General features: G+C 49.6%; 1 protein-coding gene across 3 annotated transcripts in view; it reads left to right on the forward strand.

Annotated features, from left to right (window-relative positions):
* RNF216 (ring finger protein 216) overlaps window positions 1-19,739 on the forward strand; it is a 76,007-nt gene extending 56,268 nt beyond the window's left edge. For all 3 annotated transcript variants that reach the window (XM_058035806.1, XM_058035807.1, XM_058035808.1), the window contains 4 exons: window positions 5,032-5,129; window positions 7,396-7,618; window positions 15,236-15,305; window positions 16,427-19,739. In XM_058035806.1, coding sequence (XP_057891789.1) covers window positions 5,032-5,129; window positions 7,396-7,618; window positions 15,236-15,305; window positions 16,427-16,746 — 711 coding nt within the window. In that variant the 3' untranslated portion in view covers window positions 16,747-19,739. The remainder of the gene's footprint in view (window positions 1-5,031; window positions 5,130-7,395; window positions 7,619-15,235; window positions 15,306-16,426) is intronic.
* Window positions 19,740-19,853: the final 114 nt, after the last annotated feature.

Here is a 19,853-nt window from a genome sequence, read left to right on the forward strand (position 1 = left end):
CTTAAAGATTGGACTGGATGGAGATCTTTTCCAATCTTAATAATTCTATTATTCTGTTCTATGGTTCTTGGTGGGATTTGGATATAAATGCATGTTTTCTTTGTCCAGCTTTTAATTCCCAGTCACTCTTTTTTAGGTCTCTGTTTTTATGCCACAGAACATTCTTACAGCCTATTCCAAGCTTGTGCCTTTGCTTTATTTCTCCCTGTGACCTCTCCCCTCACAGAAGGGCTCCTGGCCGTGCTCAGCAGAGAAGAACTCGGTTTGTTTTCCCAGTTTCCCTTCCTGCTCTCTGTCCCTGCTGTGTGAGCAGCCGCCACTGAGGGGCAGCGCTGCCTGGGGAACAGCCGTGCTCCCGGGGGAGCTCCAAACCCACCGTGTCCTGTCCTCGCTGCTCCTTGAGCCTGGCTCCATCACCATGCAGGCATGGCATTCCTTTCTGCACCCTGCCTGGGTTCTGTGTTTGGGTACCTGCTGCCTATCGTGCCCATTGTGTGCAGCTCCAGGACAAGATATTGCCACTGCAATTCATGCTGGAAGGAGCTTTCCCTGCACTGATCTGTGGAGTTATCACCCCTCCTCCCTGTGCTGGGTGTTTGTACATCTCTAAAGAGGGGTCTCTTACCCAAATGGATTGTCTTGGGCTGGATTATAGCCTCTTTATCCCAGCTTAACATCTAGGAAATCCCAGGAACAGCCCTGAAGGAGTGTGTTCATGAGAGCTTATCCATGCTTAAAGGTTGTATTCATTCATTTAGCCACTTCTGCACCAATTTTTAGTCAAGTTCAGTGCAGTTTTGTGGACAGTGAGACTTTGTGGGGAGGAAGATTCTGTGCTTCTTTGTTTTCCCATTAACTCATGTGGTTGGAATTGCAGCTCTTTAATTAAAGCAGCACGGTATGGACTGGCCCCGAGGTGCTGTTCTGAGGCACTTGCATTCACATCTGCTTTGGGTAAAGCTCAGCCTGTTTGGGGTCAGCCTGTGCTGTTGCATGTCCGAGAGCAGGAGGAAGCAGCAAATCAATCACTGGGCTGTGTCCCAGGCTGCCTCCCCTCCCTGCTGCCAGCATCCCCCGTGTGCCACGGCCTGGAGCGTGCACCTCGCCCTTCCTGGGGGACGCAGGGAACCACACAAGGATTTCATTACCCAGCATATGGAGGGCTGAGGGCAGCTCGGGGGGCGGTGCTGACAGCCGGGGCTGTTGCCTGTTGTTGTTTAAGTGGAGTTTCCCCCGCCCTCTCTGCGTTTTGCTCAGTCAGTAAATGGCTCTGTGTAAACTCCTCCAGCACAAGCGGGAATGCCGTGGGCAGCCGGACTGGGATCTGGGTGGATCATCTGATGTTTTTGTCCATGTGGCATTTGTTTAGGTTGCAATTGGGAAAAGTGACTTCTGTTACTGACTGTGGCCAAGAGAATGTGGAGACTGGCAAGGAAAAGTTGATTACTTGGGATTTTTGCCCCCCGTGATGAGTGGGATGGACTTTGGAGAGTTATTTTTGGTTGATGATAGGGTGAGGGGAAAAAAGTCTAGGCTGTGTTTAAAACTGTAGCATCCATTGGAAGTACCAGCAGAAGTGCTGAGGAACGTGGTAAATTTGTATAAAACATTCTCTGTCACCTTCATTAGGTGCTGAGACAATTAACAATGGTGTTGAAGGATTGTGCAAAGTGTCCACCCTTGGCCAGGCTGGCCCTGAGCACAGAAAGCTGCACATGCAGCACTGACCCTGGGAACAAAGGATCCTCCTGAACCCAAACATGTTTGTGTTAATCCCGGCTGCTTCCTGGCGGGCAGCGGGAGGAAGTGGAGCCACTGCCTCCAACAGATGTACAGTGAGGAGATTACAGAGTGAGATTAAACACCCTCTCCGTCACATCCTCCCTCGGCCAGCACAGCAGTAATGGACTGTCCCAGGCTGCCTGCCAAGCTGGGGCAGATGTAACAGGCAGTAGATTCTGCATCTCCTGTCTCCATGCCTGGTTTTGAGCCATTTCCTAATGCCAGGACTTGTTCAGCACCTGAAGCTGCCTTAGCTGTACCTGCATGTGAGGAGGAGTGGGCTGGGTGGGAGAAGGCAGGAGAAAACATGGAATTCACAGCATCCACAAATGATGCATTCAGCTGAAGTGCTGTTATAGCTAAAACACAAGTGCCCCTACCTGAGTACAGCAGGGTTTGCTAAGGCACCAAGTGCTGAAGAAGTTGGGAAGGATCTTTATTTTGGTGGACTGAGGTGCTTTTTGGCTACTGTGCTTTTAGAGTAGATGATTTCAGGGCAGGGAAGGACTTGCTCCCTCTTTCTGGGTTTAGGTGGTGCCTTATATTGCTGTAGCCAGTCTTGGTGCCTTGTGCTGCTCTTCCCGTGGAAATAATCCAGGTTGGTTGCAAAAATCAGCTGTTCCACTGCATGTTTAGGTTAATTAATGTGGTAATGGGACAGTATCTTCCATTAACAAACAAAGGGATGGTTCTGAAGGAAAAGAACACTTTGTGGAAATTGTAGAGTTCAGAATTGTCATTGTGTGAGATGTGCAAAACCCTCATCAGCCAAGTGGGTTGGGTTTGACTCAGTAGAAGTTTAAAAAGGTCACTTTTCCTGGGCAAGGGCTGTGAGCTCAGTTGTGGTACTGGGGCAGTAGCTGCTGTCTGCACCATGGGCTGTGTGAAGGGATCAAACAATGTGCCATTGTTTTTGGGTAGAATAAGGGGGAAAATCCCAACAGGTTCTGCCTATGACATGTGTGTGGTGCAGTTCCCAAGCCTCCCATGGAGAGGACGTTGCTCAGCCAGAGGCAGCACCAGGTGACACTCGGGAGCTGGGAAGCCACAGCACTGTCCCTTCATGGGGTGCATTGGCACAGGCCCAGCTGCCTGTGGGTTTGCAGCTCCTTGAGGACAGCACAGCTTGGGAGGGATCCCAGAAATGTGCACAGCTGCAGTGGGACCTGCTGAGCCACACAGGGAACCGGATCCCTCCTGTGGTGCCATCCCAGGAATGCACAGGCCATGCTTCTTCCCTTTCTCCTTGCCTGCACAGAAATCCCTTTTCCTGAGTGCAGGAGACAACTGTTTGGCAAATAACAGCAGCCTGGGCTCCAGGGAGAGCATTGTTTGCAATAGCCACCGGGCTGGAGGCAGGAGCAGAAGGGAATGACTTGGGATGAGGGTCTAAGTGGCACCATCTGCTTCTGAAGGGCATCGTTTGGGCAGCAGAGGAGGCTCCTGGAGTTAAGTAATTGGGAATAGCAGGCTCCTGGCTGGAAAATGTGCCAGCCCTCCTGGCAAAAAGCTGTTAAGTCTCTGTTGCTGGCACGTGGAAGCAGTTCTGTGTAACAGGGCTCCAAAGGCTCTTTTTAACCATTGGTGTACATTTAAAAAAAAAGGCAACCTGAGGCACTTTTGATCTTGGAATGGCATGTGGCCAGGTGTTGGGAATAAAGGAGAAGGTGGGTCCTCATGGAGGTATGTGAACAGCTCCCAGTCTGATCCTCCTGTGCCGCCAACAGCCAGATGTGGCCTGCCAGAAATGCACACAAAATGGTGCCTGTTTTAACAGCTTTAGCAGGAAAACACAGGGTGTGATGAATGATTCATGAGAATCAATAGAACCCGAGGCATTTACTGCCCCTAAAACCAGTGCCTGCCTGCCAAGGGGTGCATTTGCAAGGTGAGTGATTACAGAATGCTCTGCTGGCTTTTGGGATGCAGTCACAGCTCACTGCAGCCCTCACCCCCTGTCTGCAGCCAGGCCCAGGAGCCTTTCATTCCCCAGATGAAAGCAGGAGCACTTGGGCATCTCCCAGCGAGCACAGATACAAACAGGGCCCCATTTTGCATCCCCCCCTCCTAGGGTGGCTTCCTTGGAAGCCTTGGCCTCCATCCTGTTTGTCTGATTCACGATCAAAAGAGTGTTGCTGCCTACGTGTGTCTTGAAGCATTTTCTTCTTTCATATCTCACATAAATGACCAATTTCTTCATTAAAATGAAATGGAGGTAAATGAAATCAAGTAAGATCTGTCTCTGCAGTGGTTGTATTTTGCTGATAGTGAGACCAGGGCTGGGCAAAGCTCTTTCGGGACCTTTTCTGGTGTGCAGGGGAAAAGGATGCTGCATAGCCAGATGGGTTTTCCTGCCAGGGGGAAGGTTGGATCTAAGAGTCTAAGTCCCAGCCATCCTGAAGATGAAACAGTTGGATCATAAAACATGTATTTTTTTCAAGTCTGATCTGGATGTTTTTTAATCTTCCTCAAATTAAAGGAAAATCTCTTGTTTGACCCAAAACAAAATTGTTTTCTTTGGCCAGCCAACTAAAAAATCAGCTCTGTCCCCAGTGTTGCTCCAAGCTCCTTTCCTGATTGTGCCTCCACAGCAATCCTGCTCCATGCAACTTTACCAGTCCTGGATTAGAGCCTTGTTGCTAAAGAATTTGCAGGAACAAGAGAGTTCAGCTACTTGCTCTAAGTTTGGTCCAACTCTTCTGGTTAAGTTTGTAAATATTTGTTCATATCCTACCTCGGTTTTATGGATGTTTGTCCAGATTCTATTTTTCAGCTGTTTAATCATTTATTTTGTGACATTTTCCAAAACAATATATATATATATGTTTGCTTGTGTGCCTGGTGAAGCTGAGGTTTTGATGCAACTGCGAAGTTTCCATCAATGGTGGAATTAGAAGCCCTTTATGTGAAAATGAAGGATTTTGGTTAGGAAACAGATGATCTTGATGTCCTTTTCCACCACATTTTTACCTTTGCAGCCTCCTCTGGGTTGTGACTGGTGAGCCTGGTAGCTGTCCCATGAGTTTTTTTTTTTTTTTCTTGTGCCTTGGAAAGACCTTTGGCTCCCATTATCTGTGGTCTTTGGTCTCTTATGGAGGACAAACCTGCAGACCACTGTACCATCCTGCCAGCCCCACCCTCACCTGAGAGCCTGCAGCTTGATGGGGGATTTTTTACAGTTCTTAAAGCTGTTAGTGGTGTGCGGGGTGGTTTTTTTTTCCTTCCTTTAATGTTTGTTATCCTCCTCAGGAGACGTGTCGGAAGTGCCAGGGGCTGTGGAAGGAGCACATGAATCTCACCTGTGAGCAGCTGGCTGAGAAGGATGACATCAAATACAGGACATCCATGTAAGTGAGAGGGGAGAACAGGGAGGTGGATGAGCTGGCACTCACAGCACACTGTCCCTCAGTCCTGGGGATGGCAGAGCTGAGGGGTCAGACAGCTCCCAGGATGGGATTTCTGTCTGTGAAAGACACTTGGCAGCAGCTTCAGCTGGTAATTTGAGAACGTGGGAAAGCTGTCAGCAGCCCAGCCTGCTCCTCTGGCTGGCCCAGTGTCTGCAGGCTGGCACCTGGTCCTTCTCTGAGGTGAGAAACCCCCACCAGCATCGCTGGGGGGAGAAGGGAGGTGCAGGCAGAGGAGTGGATTGAGTCACAGTAGGTCATTACTGGCCTTTGAAAATCTGCAGTGGAGACTGCACTGTTTGCTCAGCTGCTGCTTTGTGGGAGAGGATGTGTTTTCCTCCAGAAGCTTTTGCCTGTTTCTAACCAGTTTGTAGGAATTGTTACAAAGTGCAGTCGCATTTTGAAATATGCAGATGTAAATCCTGACTGTTACCCTAAAATCTTTTACAGTTTGATTTCCCTCTTATCTACAGTAAATGACAAAATCTTCTGCCTTCAGGAAACGAGGGTATTTTCATCCATGGAGCTAAATGTCTGGGGCAGCCAAGTGGGACTTGCCCACATTGCCCCATCCCTTCCTCTCTGATTTAGTCTGTCTGGCTTGAGTAGAGGTTGGAAAGCTCCACCACTGGGATTTGAATGATTCTTGCTTGCTCATCCCACAGTCCCTAATTCAGAAAAAAAATCTTTACAGATTTTATATTACTTTTTTTTCTCTGCTGATCCTTTCCCTGTAGGAAAAAGGGATGAGAGGAGGAATGAGTTGTCATGTCCCTAATAAGGAAAAAATACCAGTTTCAAAACCTTCAGCAGATTGTGTCTGTGGATAGATGAGTCTAACTGCCTGATACAATAAAAACTTCCTTTTGAAGCCCTGCATAAGGAAAGGGAAGCCCAGCTGGAGTTCAGGCTAAACTTCCTGCCTTGCTCAAAGTTTCCAAAAAAAAATCTGCATTGACAGCATCCTGTTGAGTGGCAGAGGGAAGAGCAGCTGCAGCTCCAAGGAGAGTCACTCTCAAGTTGGGTTTTTGTGCCTATTCTTAGCACATCTCCACATGCCTGGGTGCAGGTCATGCTGGCTGTAACTCTGTGGGAACCTTGGGTGTCTGCAAGGCTGGGAAGCTCCCACCTCACCATTCCCTGCTCCTCTGGTTGTGCTGATGGAGCAGTTTGTGGGGCTCTGCTGTAGACCTCAAAAATACTTCCCTGCCATCTCCCAGACATTTGTTAGCTTTGCAGATGCTGAAGCAGCTGGGTGGAGATGCCTGGCTAAGGATGATCCTTCCCCAGTGCCAGAAGAATTGTGCTTCCCTCCATGCAAACACGCTGGCTTTGCTCTGCTGTCATCAAATTTCACTTCTAGGTTGTGAATTAAAGTGTAACATGATCTCCAGCGGTCAGAAAATGGGCCCTCAGGATGATAATTTATATTCTGAAGCCTTTTAATTAAATGACCGAGCTTTTCTTCATTTCTGTGCCAAAATAGTCTTGCTGTGAGCTGAGCCTTGCTGGAGTGTGTGTCACTGCCAGGGTGTCCCTTGGGAACAGGGATTGAGCTTTGTCCTGGATTCCCACTTGTGCTCTGGTAGATGAAAACCCTTTTCTTAAACCTAAAGCAATAACCTCTGCAAAATTTATGTAGGGAACCTTAGAGAAAAGATAACACCTCTGTGGGGAAATGTGATTATTTTTCAGTTACTGATTTAAATTTAACAAACACTAAGTGAATCTGGAGCATAGCAGCCAGGCTTGGAAGATAAATACATGGTCATGGCAACTTTGTAGCCAGAGCAACAGGCAAACATAAAAGCTAGAGGTGACAGCCAAATGTTTGCTTTTCCTGAACTTTATCTCCTTGGCTGTATTTTCCTTCAGCCAGCTCAAGCATCCATGTGCCCTTTGGCTCTTGAACTTGCATCTCAAATTCCTCCCAAGCCAGAGGCTGGTGCTTTGGCTCTTGTGGAAACCAGGATCAGGGCTGCAGCATGCAGCCAGTGATTGACTTCTTTTCACTGATTTTGTCCTTCAGTTGTCATGGGCTGGCTCCAGGTGGAGCTGAGCCCAGACCTCCTTGGAACAGCAGCGGGCTTGGGGATGGAATCGGAGCAGAGAGGAGGGGGTTAAAGCCTTGCTGGGGAGGTGTAAAAGTCATTTTATCACAGGCTGGTGAGTGCAAACACCCCTTTGCTAATTGTCCCTGGTCTTGCAGAGAGGAGAAGATGACAGCTGCCCGGATTAGAAAGTGCCACAAGTGTGGGACAGGCCTGATCAAGTCGGAGGGCTGTAACCGCATGTCGTGCCGCTGCGGCGCCCAGATGTGCTACCTCTGCCGGGCTGCCATCAACGGCTACGACCACTTCTGCCAGCACCCCCGCTCCCCTGGGGCACCCTGCCAGGACTGTGCCAAGTGCTCCCTCTGGACAGACCCCACAGTAAGTAACAAAGGAGTTTTGTCAATGATTCTCACCCCAGTTTCAGTCAGCACCCACACCGTGCTTTGCAATACGCACATTCCGCTGGGGGAAATGGTTTTAGTCAGCTCAACTTTCACCTTTCCCAAGGCAGCTAAAACACCACACTGGGATCCTGCAACAGCACAGAGTCACATCTGACCACAGCTTGGGAGGAGCTGGTGTTGCTTTAGGGAAAATCAGCTCCTTTCACATGAGGGCTTTGGCTGGGAGTGCTCTGAGTGCTGTTCTGGAGAGTGAGGCTGGTGGGGAGCAATGCTGACACCAGGCACAGCAGCCAGCTTTGGGATTATTGGGACTCACTCCTACTTTTGCAGCTGAGATAGTGTTGGCATGGCTTGGCATTTGGAGGCAAGGAGAATTGTGGTTTTGGTGCCCAGATGATCTGACTGTGGGCTGTCAGTCCTGTCACAGAGATGGACCCATCAGAAAAGTGCCTGCAAGCCCAGAGTTGTAGTTGGGTCCATTGTCAGGGCTGTTGTCAACAGCTGCAGAGGGAGAGCTGAAGTGTGGAGTGAGCTGTAGTAATTTAATACAGCTCCTATCTGTGACAGGCTTGGGAAAACTTGCTGCAGCTAGTAAGTCTCTGTAAACAGAGGTCTTCAGTACTGTAAATCCAGGAGTGTTGGAAGGAGCTGGAGTTGAATTTCCTGATTTTAGCAAAGCCGTAGAGAAACATGAACGTGGATCTGCCTTCCCAGGGCTGGCCTGAACTTCCTTTTTCCTAATGGTTCTTTGTCTTGGGTTTCTGCAGCTTTCCAGGCTGTTCCCAGCCCCCCTGTCTGCAGGGAATGTGCACAATCCTGCATCTGCACAGAGTCAGGGAAAATCCACTCTAAATCTCTCCTTTCTACCTCCAGGCTCTTGGGGATCTCCCAGCAATGTCACAACCAGCATAAGCTTCCAAGTCTTTTGCTTGCCTGCTTTTATTCCCTGAATTATCCTGTCAGTGTGAGCTGTTAAACTCCACACAGCCTCCTCCTTGCAGGCTCCCCTGGAGCGTTTCTGACACCTGGTTCTGAGTTTCTGGGATTGCTGTCCCACTCCTTTTCCAGCAGGATGTGATTTGGGGCTCAGCAGTGCTGGCATCCGTTGTTCCTGCCAGGCTGCTGATTGTGCTGGGGGATGGCATTTGTTCAGAGCCAGAGAAAACATGAGGCCTCTCAAAAAAGCTCGTACTGTACTTCCAAATAAATAAATAAATAAGCAGCACAAAGAGGCCACTGTCACCAGGCCCTTTCCACCTCTCTAATTAACCAATGTTGTGGCAAAGAAAAATTTCCCACTGTCAGCACAGAGCTGGCACTGCCTGCTCTTTTATTATTTAATTCTTTTTGGGATGATGGAGTGCTGGTGGGCTGGGGAGGTGAAGCTGGGTGACTGTCCTTGCTGCAGTGCTAAGAGTAACACAGAACTCAACTGCTGGCTTGAAGCTGCAATGATGGTACCTGTGTGCATGGTCCTCCCTCATAAGGGGCTGGGGACACCAACCCAACCCCTCCAGGGTGATCTCTGCTCTCATATGGGATGTGGAGACAAGAGTTAGCCTGGTAGATGTAAAGAGGAAAATGGAATTTGAGTCTTGACATGGGGATTTGAAAGAGCAAAAGACCATTGCATCAGTAGTGTTCTGTCCTTTGCCAGGGATAAGGTCCATCCAAGGCATGGCTTTGAAAGATCTGGTTTGAGTCTAAATCCCTATTATTTACAGCAAAATTCAGGTTTCTTTAAAATAAGGAACCTTTGTTCTTTTCCAAATGTTTAATGTTTTCCCAGTCTGAAACAGTTCTTGTGAAAGTATAAGTAAACCTATTCATTAGCTTGGGTTAAAAACAAATTAAAAGCAGTCCTCTAGGAATGGCAGCATCTGTTAGTCTTTGTCTCAAATGATCTTGAGAGAGTAAAGCAGAGGCTTCAAAATTTCCCATAATTAAAGGTTAGTTAAGATTTTGTCCCTAAGCTGTAATCAGGCTGGAGTCTGATTTAAAAGTATCAGTGCAATATTTGCTGGCTCTGAGACAAGCTGCAGTCCTGCTGTGGTGAGCAGCTTCCAGGGGGGCCAGGCAGGAATTGTTTAATCCCTGCATTTCCTCTGGAGCTGCCTGGTGCCCTGCACCCCTGCAGGAGGTGCCAGGAGCCCTTCCCAGGGAGCTGCTTGGCCAAAAGTCCTCATGTCCCTCCATCCATGTGGGCTCTGCTCTGCAGGAGAGGCTGATGCAACATTGCCAGAGACAAAGCTCAGGAGGGAGCAGTGGGAATAAAGCTGTTAGAAAGCATCCAGAGAGATGGTGCAGGGCCTTGAGGGGAAGCTGTCTGAGGAGTGGTTGAGGCTATTTGGTTTGTTCAGCTGAGGGGAGATTGACTGGGGGCTGCAGCTCCAATCTCTGCTCCCTGTGAGCAGGGACAGGACCCAAGGGAACATCTGGAGCTGTGCCAGAGAGGGTTAGGTTGGATATCAAGAGAAGGTTCTTTCCCCAGAGGGTGCTGGGGCACTGGAGAGGCTCCCCAGGGAATGGGCACAGCCCCAAGGCTGCCACAGCTCCAGGAGCATTTGGACATCACCAGGCACAGGGAGGGATTGTTGGGTCTGTGTAGAGCCACAGGTTGGACTTGATGATCTTTGTGGATCCCTCCCAGCTCAGGACACTTTATGGTTCTACAAATTGGCTCTGGGATGCAGGGGCTGTGTTTGCCCTGATTTCTAAACGTCTGTAGCAAACCTAAGGCTGCTTGTGTGCATTTCATCCAGTTTTACAAATCCTGGGATGCAATGGGATTAATGCATTCTGGTAAACCAGGTTCTGCTCTCAAATGTATTATTTTGAATTTAATACTCATCTTTGGGCTCTCAGTAATATTGCACAGAGGCTTTTTTTGGCTTTAAAGTTTTAAGATGTTTTCAGTAAACTCTTAAAACCCTCCCAAAGGCCCATAGTTAAAGTTCAAAGCAGAAAACTAATCATCATGAGGTGTTTGCAATTATCCCCCCTTCTGGTGTCATAAAAAGATGATGTTGAGAGAAGACTCTGTAAAACTTCAAATGCATGAAGGAAATGCATGAAGTGCACAGTGCTGCCTTTAGGATTTGGAAGGGGAGGGGTGGGGGAAGCTCCCCTAAATTTAGGATGTGGAGTTTGTGGTGGGCTTGGGGTTTTTTTAACTGCTATAAAATGCCTCAATCATAAGCATATGGTTCATCCAGGGGAATTCACACAAAGATATGGAATGCCTGTTGCTAAAATAACTCTGCATTTCTTGAACTCCAGCGTGTGCTTGGTCCCCGTGCTGGCCCCCCTTTTCCTGCAGCACTGCGGATGCCCTGTTCCAGTTAGAGCACAGGCTGCTTTTATCCCTGCTTCCTGCTGCATGGAGCAGCACCCAGAGACAGCCCAGGCCTGTTCTTGCTCAGCCTCTCTGCAGCTGATCTGGGAATGATTTGAAACAAAACCCCTCAGTCCTTTGGAAGCCTCCGTCGTGAAAAATCATTTTGAGTTTATTAGGAACGGCTGCGGCCACACGTACGTGGAAAAAAGAAAGCAGTAAAGAGGCAGAAAGGCGAGGCAGTGGTGCTGAAGCACTTTGTGAAGTAGGGGAGGAGTTGCAGAGCCCAGAAATAGGCACCAGGACTCTTGTTTTCCCTCTTTTCAGGAGGCGGCAGCCGCTTCCCGGTGACACTTAATAATTAAAGATAACGAGAAGCGCAGGAGATAAAAACAGAGCTTTCAAAAGCTCCCTGGCTGGCACTTTTGTTCTGGGCAGAGGAGGTTTTATTTGGGGGGAGGTTGTCTCTGTGTGACTTGCTGAGCTTTTATCTCCTTTGCTGCTGTATTTTCTCATTCCCAAGGGCAGTTTGTTTCTCCAGCAGCTCTTTCTGCCTGTGGCAGGGCCCTGTGTGGATGTGGGTGAGGTGTCTGTGCAGCAGCATTGTTGGATCAGGCCTCCCTGCCATGAAAAGGTGCCTCTCTTAGCAACCCAGCCCTGCTCCTCGCTAATCCATCCCCAGACCAAGCCCTCTGTGCTGCTGTGATTGGCTCCGTGCTCGCTGCATTCCCCGGATTCAATGGCAGAGGGCTGAAAGGAAAAGCTCCCTCTCCATGCCATGCTGAGAGCCTTTCCCAGGTGGGGGATGGCAAGGGCAGGCTCCCACACTGGCCAGGGATCAGATTTGTTTTCCTTGGCTACAGCATGGGATGCACAGAGCATCCCACTGCTGGGTGTGGGGCAAAGCTTGGTGCTGTTTTGTGCCTTGAAAGCACAGCTCCCGCTAATGACCACGTCTGCTTTCTGCAGATAAAAAGGGTGAATGCATCTCAGAAATCCTTTGCATTTTCCTCTTGGCCACCTCCCTTCTCCCGTGATGCAGCAGAGTGTGGGGAAGGGCCACGTTGTAGCATTGCCCTGCATTTCCTCTCTGGCAGAAAAGCCAAATTACATCTTTGCTCACAAAAGCTGCCCAGTGCTGAGGACTCCCCCCCCAGGGTTGGGAGGTTGATTTTTTTCTTTTTTTCTTCTTTATTTCTTTGATTTTTTTTTGTCTTGCTGTAGGCAAGGCAGCTGACAGGAAGATGACTGTTAACTTGACAAGATAAATGCCTTCAATCCACACAGCCTGTGAACAGGCCATTAAAATTATAATCTAATCCTTTTTTAGGGGACTTGAACCCGCTCAGGGAAATGGACACAAGAAGCTTTTGAAATCCTTCTGCCTCCACCCCATGTGATGTTAAAAGGTTTCTCACCACAAAACCAGCCATAAGTGTGCTAATGAAATCTTAATTTTCAGTGTGGGTGCTTTACCCCTCGATGAATCTGTCATCTTTCTAATTACTGTGGTATTAAAAAACAGCCTTTGCTTCCAAAGAATTAGAAGTGTTTTGTAAGATTCACTAAAATAGCACCAGGACTTGTTTGTTGGTTGTTTTTTTTTAATTCTGACCTACACAATATGTATTAGGCAGAACTTGTGGCATCAGCTTTCTTTAAGAACATCCTAAAATTATCTTGCTGTTTACATATCATCAATTCTTTTGTTCCATCTGGGATGTGGATCTTTCCTAATTACTGCAGGTATTGAACAGTGCTGTGTATTCATCACTTGCCAAATTTAATGTCAGCCTCTTAATGTGCAGTGGGTTTTTTTTGTTCTTGTGATATTAATGGATACCAGTCTTGCAGAAATACTGGTAAAAAAAAAATCCAAGCTAAGTCTTGGTATGTGAGATTAAGTGTAAGCACTTCTTAACCTTCCAGTGGGAAAATACACTTTTATCAGCAGAGAAGCAACAGGGCTGATAAGTTCTGTTCTTGGAGATGGGTTTGTTGTGGCTCTTCTGTGATTTGTGGTTTCAGAGCTTGTCAGGAACTCCTCATCCTGACCCAGGTCTGCTCCTGGCAGGTTTTTGCACCCAGGGTGTGCTGTGAGCTCTTGAAACCCCTGAGGAGATGGAGCTGAGTGGGGTCTGTGGCTGCTGCCCTTTGGGGATGTGTTTTATGCTGTGCTGGGGCTCTGGGGTCGGTTTGGAGCTCTGGCAGATGGGTTTGCTGCTCCCAGGAGCTCTGGGAGCTGCACTAATCAATCCAGCAGCACCTTGGGCCAGTGCAGCTGCCTGCAGCCCCGGGCAGATGGATGTGTCCAGCCCATCACAGGGAGGTCAGCTGCAGTTTAATCTGAGAGGCTGCACAAGGGTCTGGGAAAGCTTTTGTGTGTCCAGTTTTGTGCAGGACTGACCAGAGCTGCAGCATCAAGGGGTGGTGACAGGAAGGGGAAGCACCACTTGACAGGATTAACCATAGATTTTTGTTGGAAAGGACTTCAAAGCTCATCTTGTTCCACCTCCTGCCATGGGCAAGAACTCCTTCCACTACCCCAGATTGCTCCAAACCCTGTCCAACCTGGCCTTGGGCACTGCCAGGGATGGGGCAGCCACAGCTGCTCTGGGCAGCTGTGCCAGGGCCTCCCAGGGAACAGTTTACTCTGTAATCACAGATTTAGACTAAAGTAAAAGCATTTTGTTAAGTTGAAGGACACATTTCTAGGCTTTAAGGTTTATTCTTTGTGTGAGGAAAGGAGATACTGGGTGATCTTGCTCAGCTGAGCTTAAAATATATTTCTTGTCACATAAACCTTCAGGTGCATCTCCAGTAATAAAATGAAATGGGAGTGGTGGCTCTGTCCATTTTCAACAGCATTGCAAAATATAGTCTGAGAAGAAAAAAAAAAAGAAATCAAGTCTTAAAGCTTGAAACCAAGCTTTGAGAGTGCTGCTGGGGCAGCTAAAGAGCAGGGGGTGTTTGGCTGCCTGTGGAGCATGCCCAGGTGGTTTTCCAGCCAGGAATACTGATATTTGGGGGGTAGTTAGGCATTCCATGTAGGCTCAGAAGAGATAGATAGGCTGTAATTAACAGCCCATGCAAGCAGCCTGCTAGGGAAAGAAAAAAAAAAACAAAAAAAGCATGTCCTGGAAAGTCTTAATTTTTAACCAACTACTCAGAGAATAATAAAAGGGAGGGAAGTATTGAGTTTTTGGCTTTCTGCACATTAAGATAACTTCAGTCTCCCAGGGAAACCTTATCTGCTGGTGGAGGAGGGGATTTCTCCACAGGCTTCCCAGGCTGTGCATGTGCAGCACTGTCAGCTGGGGACTGGGGAGCTTAAAATCATCTCAGTGTAGCTGCATGCACAAAGCACATTTTGGATTTAGTTAGTTCCAGAGCACTCTTCAAAATAAGAGATTTTTCACGTTAAGAGTGTTCAGGAAGAAATTTGTGTTTTGGCAGTACTGAAATTAGGGTGACTAAAACAAGCAGAGTCTTGTGCTTTGTGGAGTCCTTGGGGCTCAGGGTTCCAAACACTGTCCTGGAGGTTTGGCTGCTCTCCCTGAAATCCCCAGGTTTGGTTTCATCCCCACAGACATACAGAAACTCACCTGAGGCTTCATTGCATCGTTGGATCTCACTGAGGCTCCTTTGAGTTAAGAGAGCTTAAGGTGATGAGAGGCAGCAGGACAAATTGAATTTCTGGCTTGTTCTTGCCTTCTCAGTGAGCAGCAGCCCTGAATATTCTTGCTATAACCTCTAGACAGACATTAAAGAAACATATTTCGATTTATGCCCTTCTTAGAGTTACAGATAAGATCTAAATGGCACCATTTAGCTACTAGAGCCAGGATTTAAGTTGTGTTAATTCCAGCTGTTGGGCCAAAAACTCTACAAGTGCTAGGATAATGTAAATATTTAATAGACTATTGCCATTAAAAAGATTAACAGCTCTTCAGAGGGGTGGAGCTGGGTCGCTGTTCTCTGGTTTCCATCAAGTCAATGAATTTTAGTGCTGATCTCCCTGGAAAGCTGATCCAGGCATCCTGGTCATACTCCATAGAGTGCAGGTTATTTGTGCTGCTGCAGTTCCCATCACAGCTTTGATTTTGGGTAAATCTAGGCCAGCCCCAAACGAGGACAATTCAGCCAAATTAATCTGTTTTGGTGAAAATGTGCTGAAAAGAAAAGCAGCATTGAGAGAACAGAGAGCTGCTGCAGCAGGAACTCTCCCACTGATTGTTGGTATTCCTTGATTTCTAGGAAGATGATGAGAAGATAATTCATGAGATTCAGAAGGAGGCCGAAGAGGAGCAAAGGAAGAAGAATGGGGGTAAGTCACTGTTGGGATCACACTGAGGATGGATGATGGGGCAGCACAGGGCTCCCAGCTGCTGATGGATCTCTGGACCTGCACTGGGCTCTGTTCTCCTGGGAGCTGCTCTGTTTTTAAAGTGCTGTTGCACAAATTTTTGCTGGGATTGTGAGCAAGCACAAGATTTGTGTCCAGCTCTCATGTGGCACCAGCGTTGTGGCTGTCTCTGCTTGGCAAAGTAGCTGAGGGGCATCAAAACCTCTGAGCTGTGGTGTTGGGGGGCACAGGGGCTGCCCCACATCCCACAGCAGGAAATGCTCCTTTTTGTGGGGTGGTGGTGGTGGTGAAAGCAGCCAGGCTGGAGAGCTCATGGAGCTCATCAGGCAGTGATGCTGTGCGCTGTGCTTGGAATGGGACTGCTGATGGTGGTGGGGCGCCGGGCCGCTCTGTGGGGTGAGGAGCTGCTCTGTGGGGTGCTGAGCTCATGGATGGGCTGCTCTGTGGGGTGCTGAGTGCTCTGTGGGGCGCTGAGCCGCTCTGTGGGGTGGTGAGCTCATGGGTGGGGCACCAGGCCGCTCTGTGGGGCAATGAGCTCATGAGTGGGACAATGAGCCACTCTGTGGGGTGCTGAGCTCCTGGGTGGGGTGAGGAGCTGCTCTGTGAGGTGCTGAGTGCTCTGTGGGGTGCTGAGCTCATGGGTGGGGCGCCGGGCCGCTCTGTGAGGTGAGGAGCTGCTCTGTGAGGTGACAAGCTCATGGGTGGGGCGCTGAGCCGCTCTGTGGGGCGCTGAGCCGCTCTGTGGGGCGATGAGCTCGTGAGTGGGACAGTGAGCCGCTCTGTAGGGCGATGAGCTCGTGAGTGGGACAATGAGCCGCTCTGTGGGGCGTTGGGCTGCTCTGTGAGGTGCTGAGCTCATGGGTGGGGCGCCAGGCTGCTCTGTGGGGTGCTGAGCCGCTCTGTGAGGCGTTGGGCCGCTCTGTGGGGCGATGAGCTCGTGAGTGGGACAATGAGCCGCTCTGTAGGGCGTTGGGCCGCTCTGTGGGGCAATGAGCTCGTGAGCGGGACAATGAGCCGCTCTGTGGGGCGTCGGGCCGCTCTGTGTCTGTGGGGTCACTGCTCTTTGCTCTCCCCCTGTGCAGAGAACAGCTTCAAGCGCATCGGCCCTCCCGTGGAGAAGCCCGTGGAGAAGATCCAGAGGATGGAGGCCATCCCCAGGCCGGTGCCCCAGAACTTCCACCAGCCCCGGATGCCCCCGTACCCCTTCGTGCACCCCCCGTTCCCCCTGCCCCCCGTGCGGCCCCTGTACAACAACATCCCCCTCAACATCGGCCCCATCCCTGCCCCCTACGTGCCCCCCCTGCCCAACATGAGGGTGAACTTTGATTTCCCCCAGATCAACGTGCAGCTGGAGCACAACCTGCCTATGCACTTTGGGCCTCAGCCCCGGCACCGCTTCTGACCTGCCCCACAGCACAGGGCAAAGCCACCCCTTCATGTCACCCCCTCCCCGCTCCAGCCCCTCTGGGGTCCAGCCAGCAGCCAGGGGACTCAGTGTCCCTGTGCTGCCCCCTCTCTAGGGCTTCTCCAAATCTCTGCAATCCAACATTTCAACCTGTGCTGCGACAGGGTTTGGTGCTACATTTCCCAGGGGTGGAGTTCCCCCCCAGATGTTTTGTTTTGACAAAGCCTGTTCAGGCAGCTGTTGGGAGGAAAAGTGAGGCTTTGTAGGACACAGGGATACAGCTGTTCCTTGGGGAATTTCCAGAAATCCTGCCTTCCTGCTGGCCAGAGCAGCAAAGTGAGCCTTGGAGGAAGGGAGGAGACACTTGGCATCTGAGTGAGCATAAAACCTTCAGGAGTGAGGTAACAGGAGGCAGCTGCCCCAGCCTGCTGCCTGTGCTGAGGCTCAGGGCTGGGGTTCCTGTGTTCTCCAGCATCCCTGTATCCTGTTGGCACCTCCCAGCAGAAATAAATTGTTCAAAAGCAAGTCCATGTAGCATTTTTAGTGTGCCTCACTCTCCAAGCAGAGCCAGGGGCTGCAGCAGCTGTCCCACTGCTCAGGGCTTGGTAGGAAGTCCACAGCCATGTTCTGTTTGGGGCTGTTAGGAAGTGACAGGAGATTTGGGCACCCAAATCTTTGGCTGGATTGAACTTGCCCCCTTTGAAGGGCTCAGTTTTCCCCCCTAAAGGTGTGTGCCCCTCAAACGTGGCCTTTGCTTTGCTGTTCTCATCTGGCATCCCAAACCTCCCCCAGATTCTGGCAGCAGTGCTCAGGCAGCTGTGGAACCACCTGGAGCCAAAGCTGTGCCCTTATTGCAAAAACTGCCTGGGAGACACCCAGACAGACGTGCAGGCAGTGATGTGTCCTGTGGAAGGAAAATTGGGAATGTTCCCTGGAGCTGCCACGAGCTGGGAGCCCCTGTACCCAAACCCTCACACCCAATGGGCAGCTGGGGCCTCATGCTGCAGGAAGCTGGCTGCTTCCACAGCACCAAATAACTCCTGGAAATGTGTGTGTCAGCTTAATTGGCTTTGGAAAAGTGTGTTAAAAGTTAAACCTGAGTATTGCTGGGCTTGGAAAGTGAGGGAAAAGCAAAACTTCCTTGTGAGAGGTGGGGGTGCAGTGCTGGGCTGTGGGAGGAGGGTGGCACGAAGCCCTTTCTCCACATCCTTTGGCTGTGCTGCCTGGTACAGGCCCCATCTAGAAAAGAAAATGGTTGGAGTGGAAAAAAACCCTCTTCCCAGGAATGTTGGGCTGGCTTCTAGCAGCCCATTTGTGCTGTTGTTCTCCACGTTTTTTTCTGGCCTTCATCCTGTTCTGTCCTTCTGGGAGCTCTCTGGGTGCATCTCCCCTCCTGTCATTCCCCCCTGTATTGCAGCATCCAGGTCTTTTGTGGGTTTCTTTGTGTTTTTCAGGTGAAATTCCCTGTCTCCATCTCACAGCTTCTGCCAAAGCCCCAGTGCAGCACAGGGAGCCCTGGGGTGTGCAGGGGGCACAGGGTGTCAGTGGGATGCTCCTGACAGGGCCTGGCACAGCATTTGGGGACTGCTCTCCCAGGCTGGAGGATTTCCCTGCCTTTTGGAGCTGAGTGCTTTTCCCATTGCCTGTGGGTCAGACATTCCCTGTGGAGCTCTCTGGCTCCTCTGTGCCGTGGCCTCCCCAGCATTAATAACCAACTGTTCTTCCCTTGCTGCTGGAATTTTCTATTTTGAATTGGTTTATTCCTGGCAGGGGTGTAGGGGCTGCAGGAGCTCTGTCACTTGCTGCTCAGCTGGGCTCTGACCAGGTTTAAATCCTGCCTTGCACCACTGATTCCTGCAGCAGACAGGAGCAGGAATCCTGTAGGGTTTGGAGAGGGAGAGCTTTGTCACAGCAGCTGCTGAGAAAACACACCCAGGGCAGAGTGGTGCCTTCCCTCGTGCAAAGGGAATCCTGTTTGCTCATTAGCTGAGGTTTGTGGGCTCAGGGGCTGGTTTGGATGAGCCATCCAGGCTCTCCAAGGCATTTTCCCTTCCTGGTGGGTGCAGGAGGGATCAGGCAGTGGCCCAAACTAAGAAGGACATAGGGTGGTCATCCAGCAAAAAATGGAGTTGCAGGGATGTGTGAGCATGGAGAGCTGAGCCTAGGCAGAGGGAAGGGTGGGTGTGGAGCAGAGGTGGCACAGAGGTGGCACAGGGAGGTTGGTGGCTGTGATCCATCAGGGTCACTGCTGCCATGGTCCTGGAGGAGCCTGGAGGATACAAAGGGAAGGGAAGGGAGGGTTCCCTGCCAGAGCCAAGGGTTTATTTGTGTCCAGGAGGGGATCAATCAGTGCCTGGGCTGTGGTGTGCAGGTACACCATGCCCAGCACACCCAGCACTGCCCCTCTCCCCAGAGAAACACCCAAAACCTTGCAGCCCAAGCACGTGGCTGCTTCTCCCCTCTAACCCAGGAGATCTCAAGTTGTTTCTGAATCTGTGTTGATTTATTAAAAAAAAAAATATATAAAAAGCCCAAAACTTACTGAGCCACCCAATCCAGCCTTGAGCTGGTTTCTAACTCCTGCATCCCACTTTCCCTCTTGTCCCAGTCTTTGGAATTGTTTAAAGGTTTTGAAGGCAATGAGGAGGTTACTGTGCCCAGGCTGATCCCATAACAGGTACTTCTTACAGCTAATTGCAGTGTCCCATTTACTTGCCTTAAAGGTGGAGAGAGAAACTTAGTATTTGCACTTAGCAAAACGTTGTATTAAAAGAAAAAAAAGACCTGTAAAGATGTGCATGTTCTGCAACTTTGTATAACAATAGCTGAAAATAAATAGGTGGTTTATTAAAAAAAAAAAGGAGAAAAAAAACAAAAAATATTTTTCTTTACATTCTGGTAGTAAACAGTTCTAATATTCTGTGTGTAAAAAGTTCCTGTATTATATTGTAATTTGAATTTTTGTAAATAAATTTGTGCACTCTGGCTTTTCACCTGTGTGCTTTCCTTACAGCCATGACCTTGTTCTCCCATCCTGCCTGTGCTGTGGAAACTGCCCAGGTCTAAGGCAAAACCCCAACTGATCCTCCTGGAACAGCTGAACG

Source organism: Melospiza georgiana, chromosome 16 (assembly GCF_028018845.1).
Source record: "Melospiza georgiana isolate bMelGeo1 chromosome 16, bMelGeo1.pri, whole genome shotgun sequence".
Taxonomy (NCBI): domain Eukaryota; kingdom Metazoa; phylum Chordata; class Aves; order Passeriformes; family Passerellidae; genus Melospiza; species Melospiza georgiana.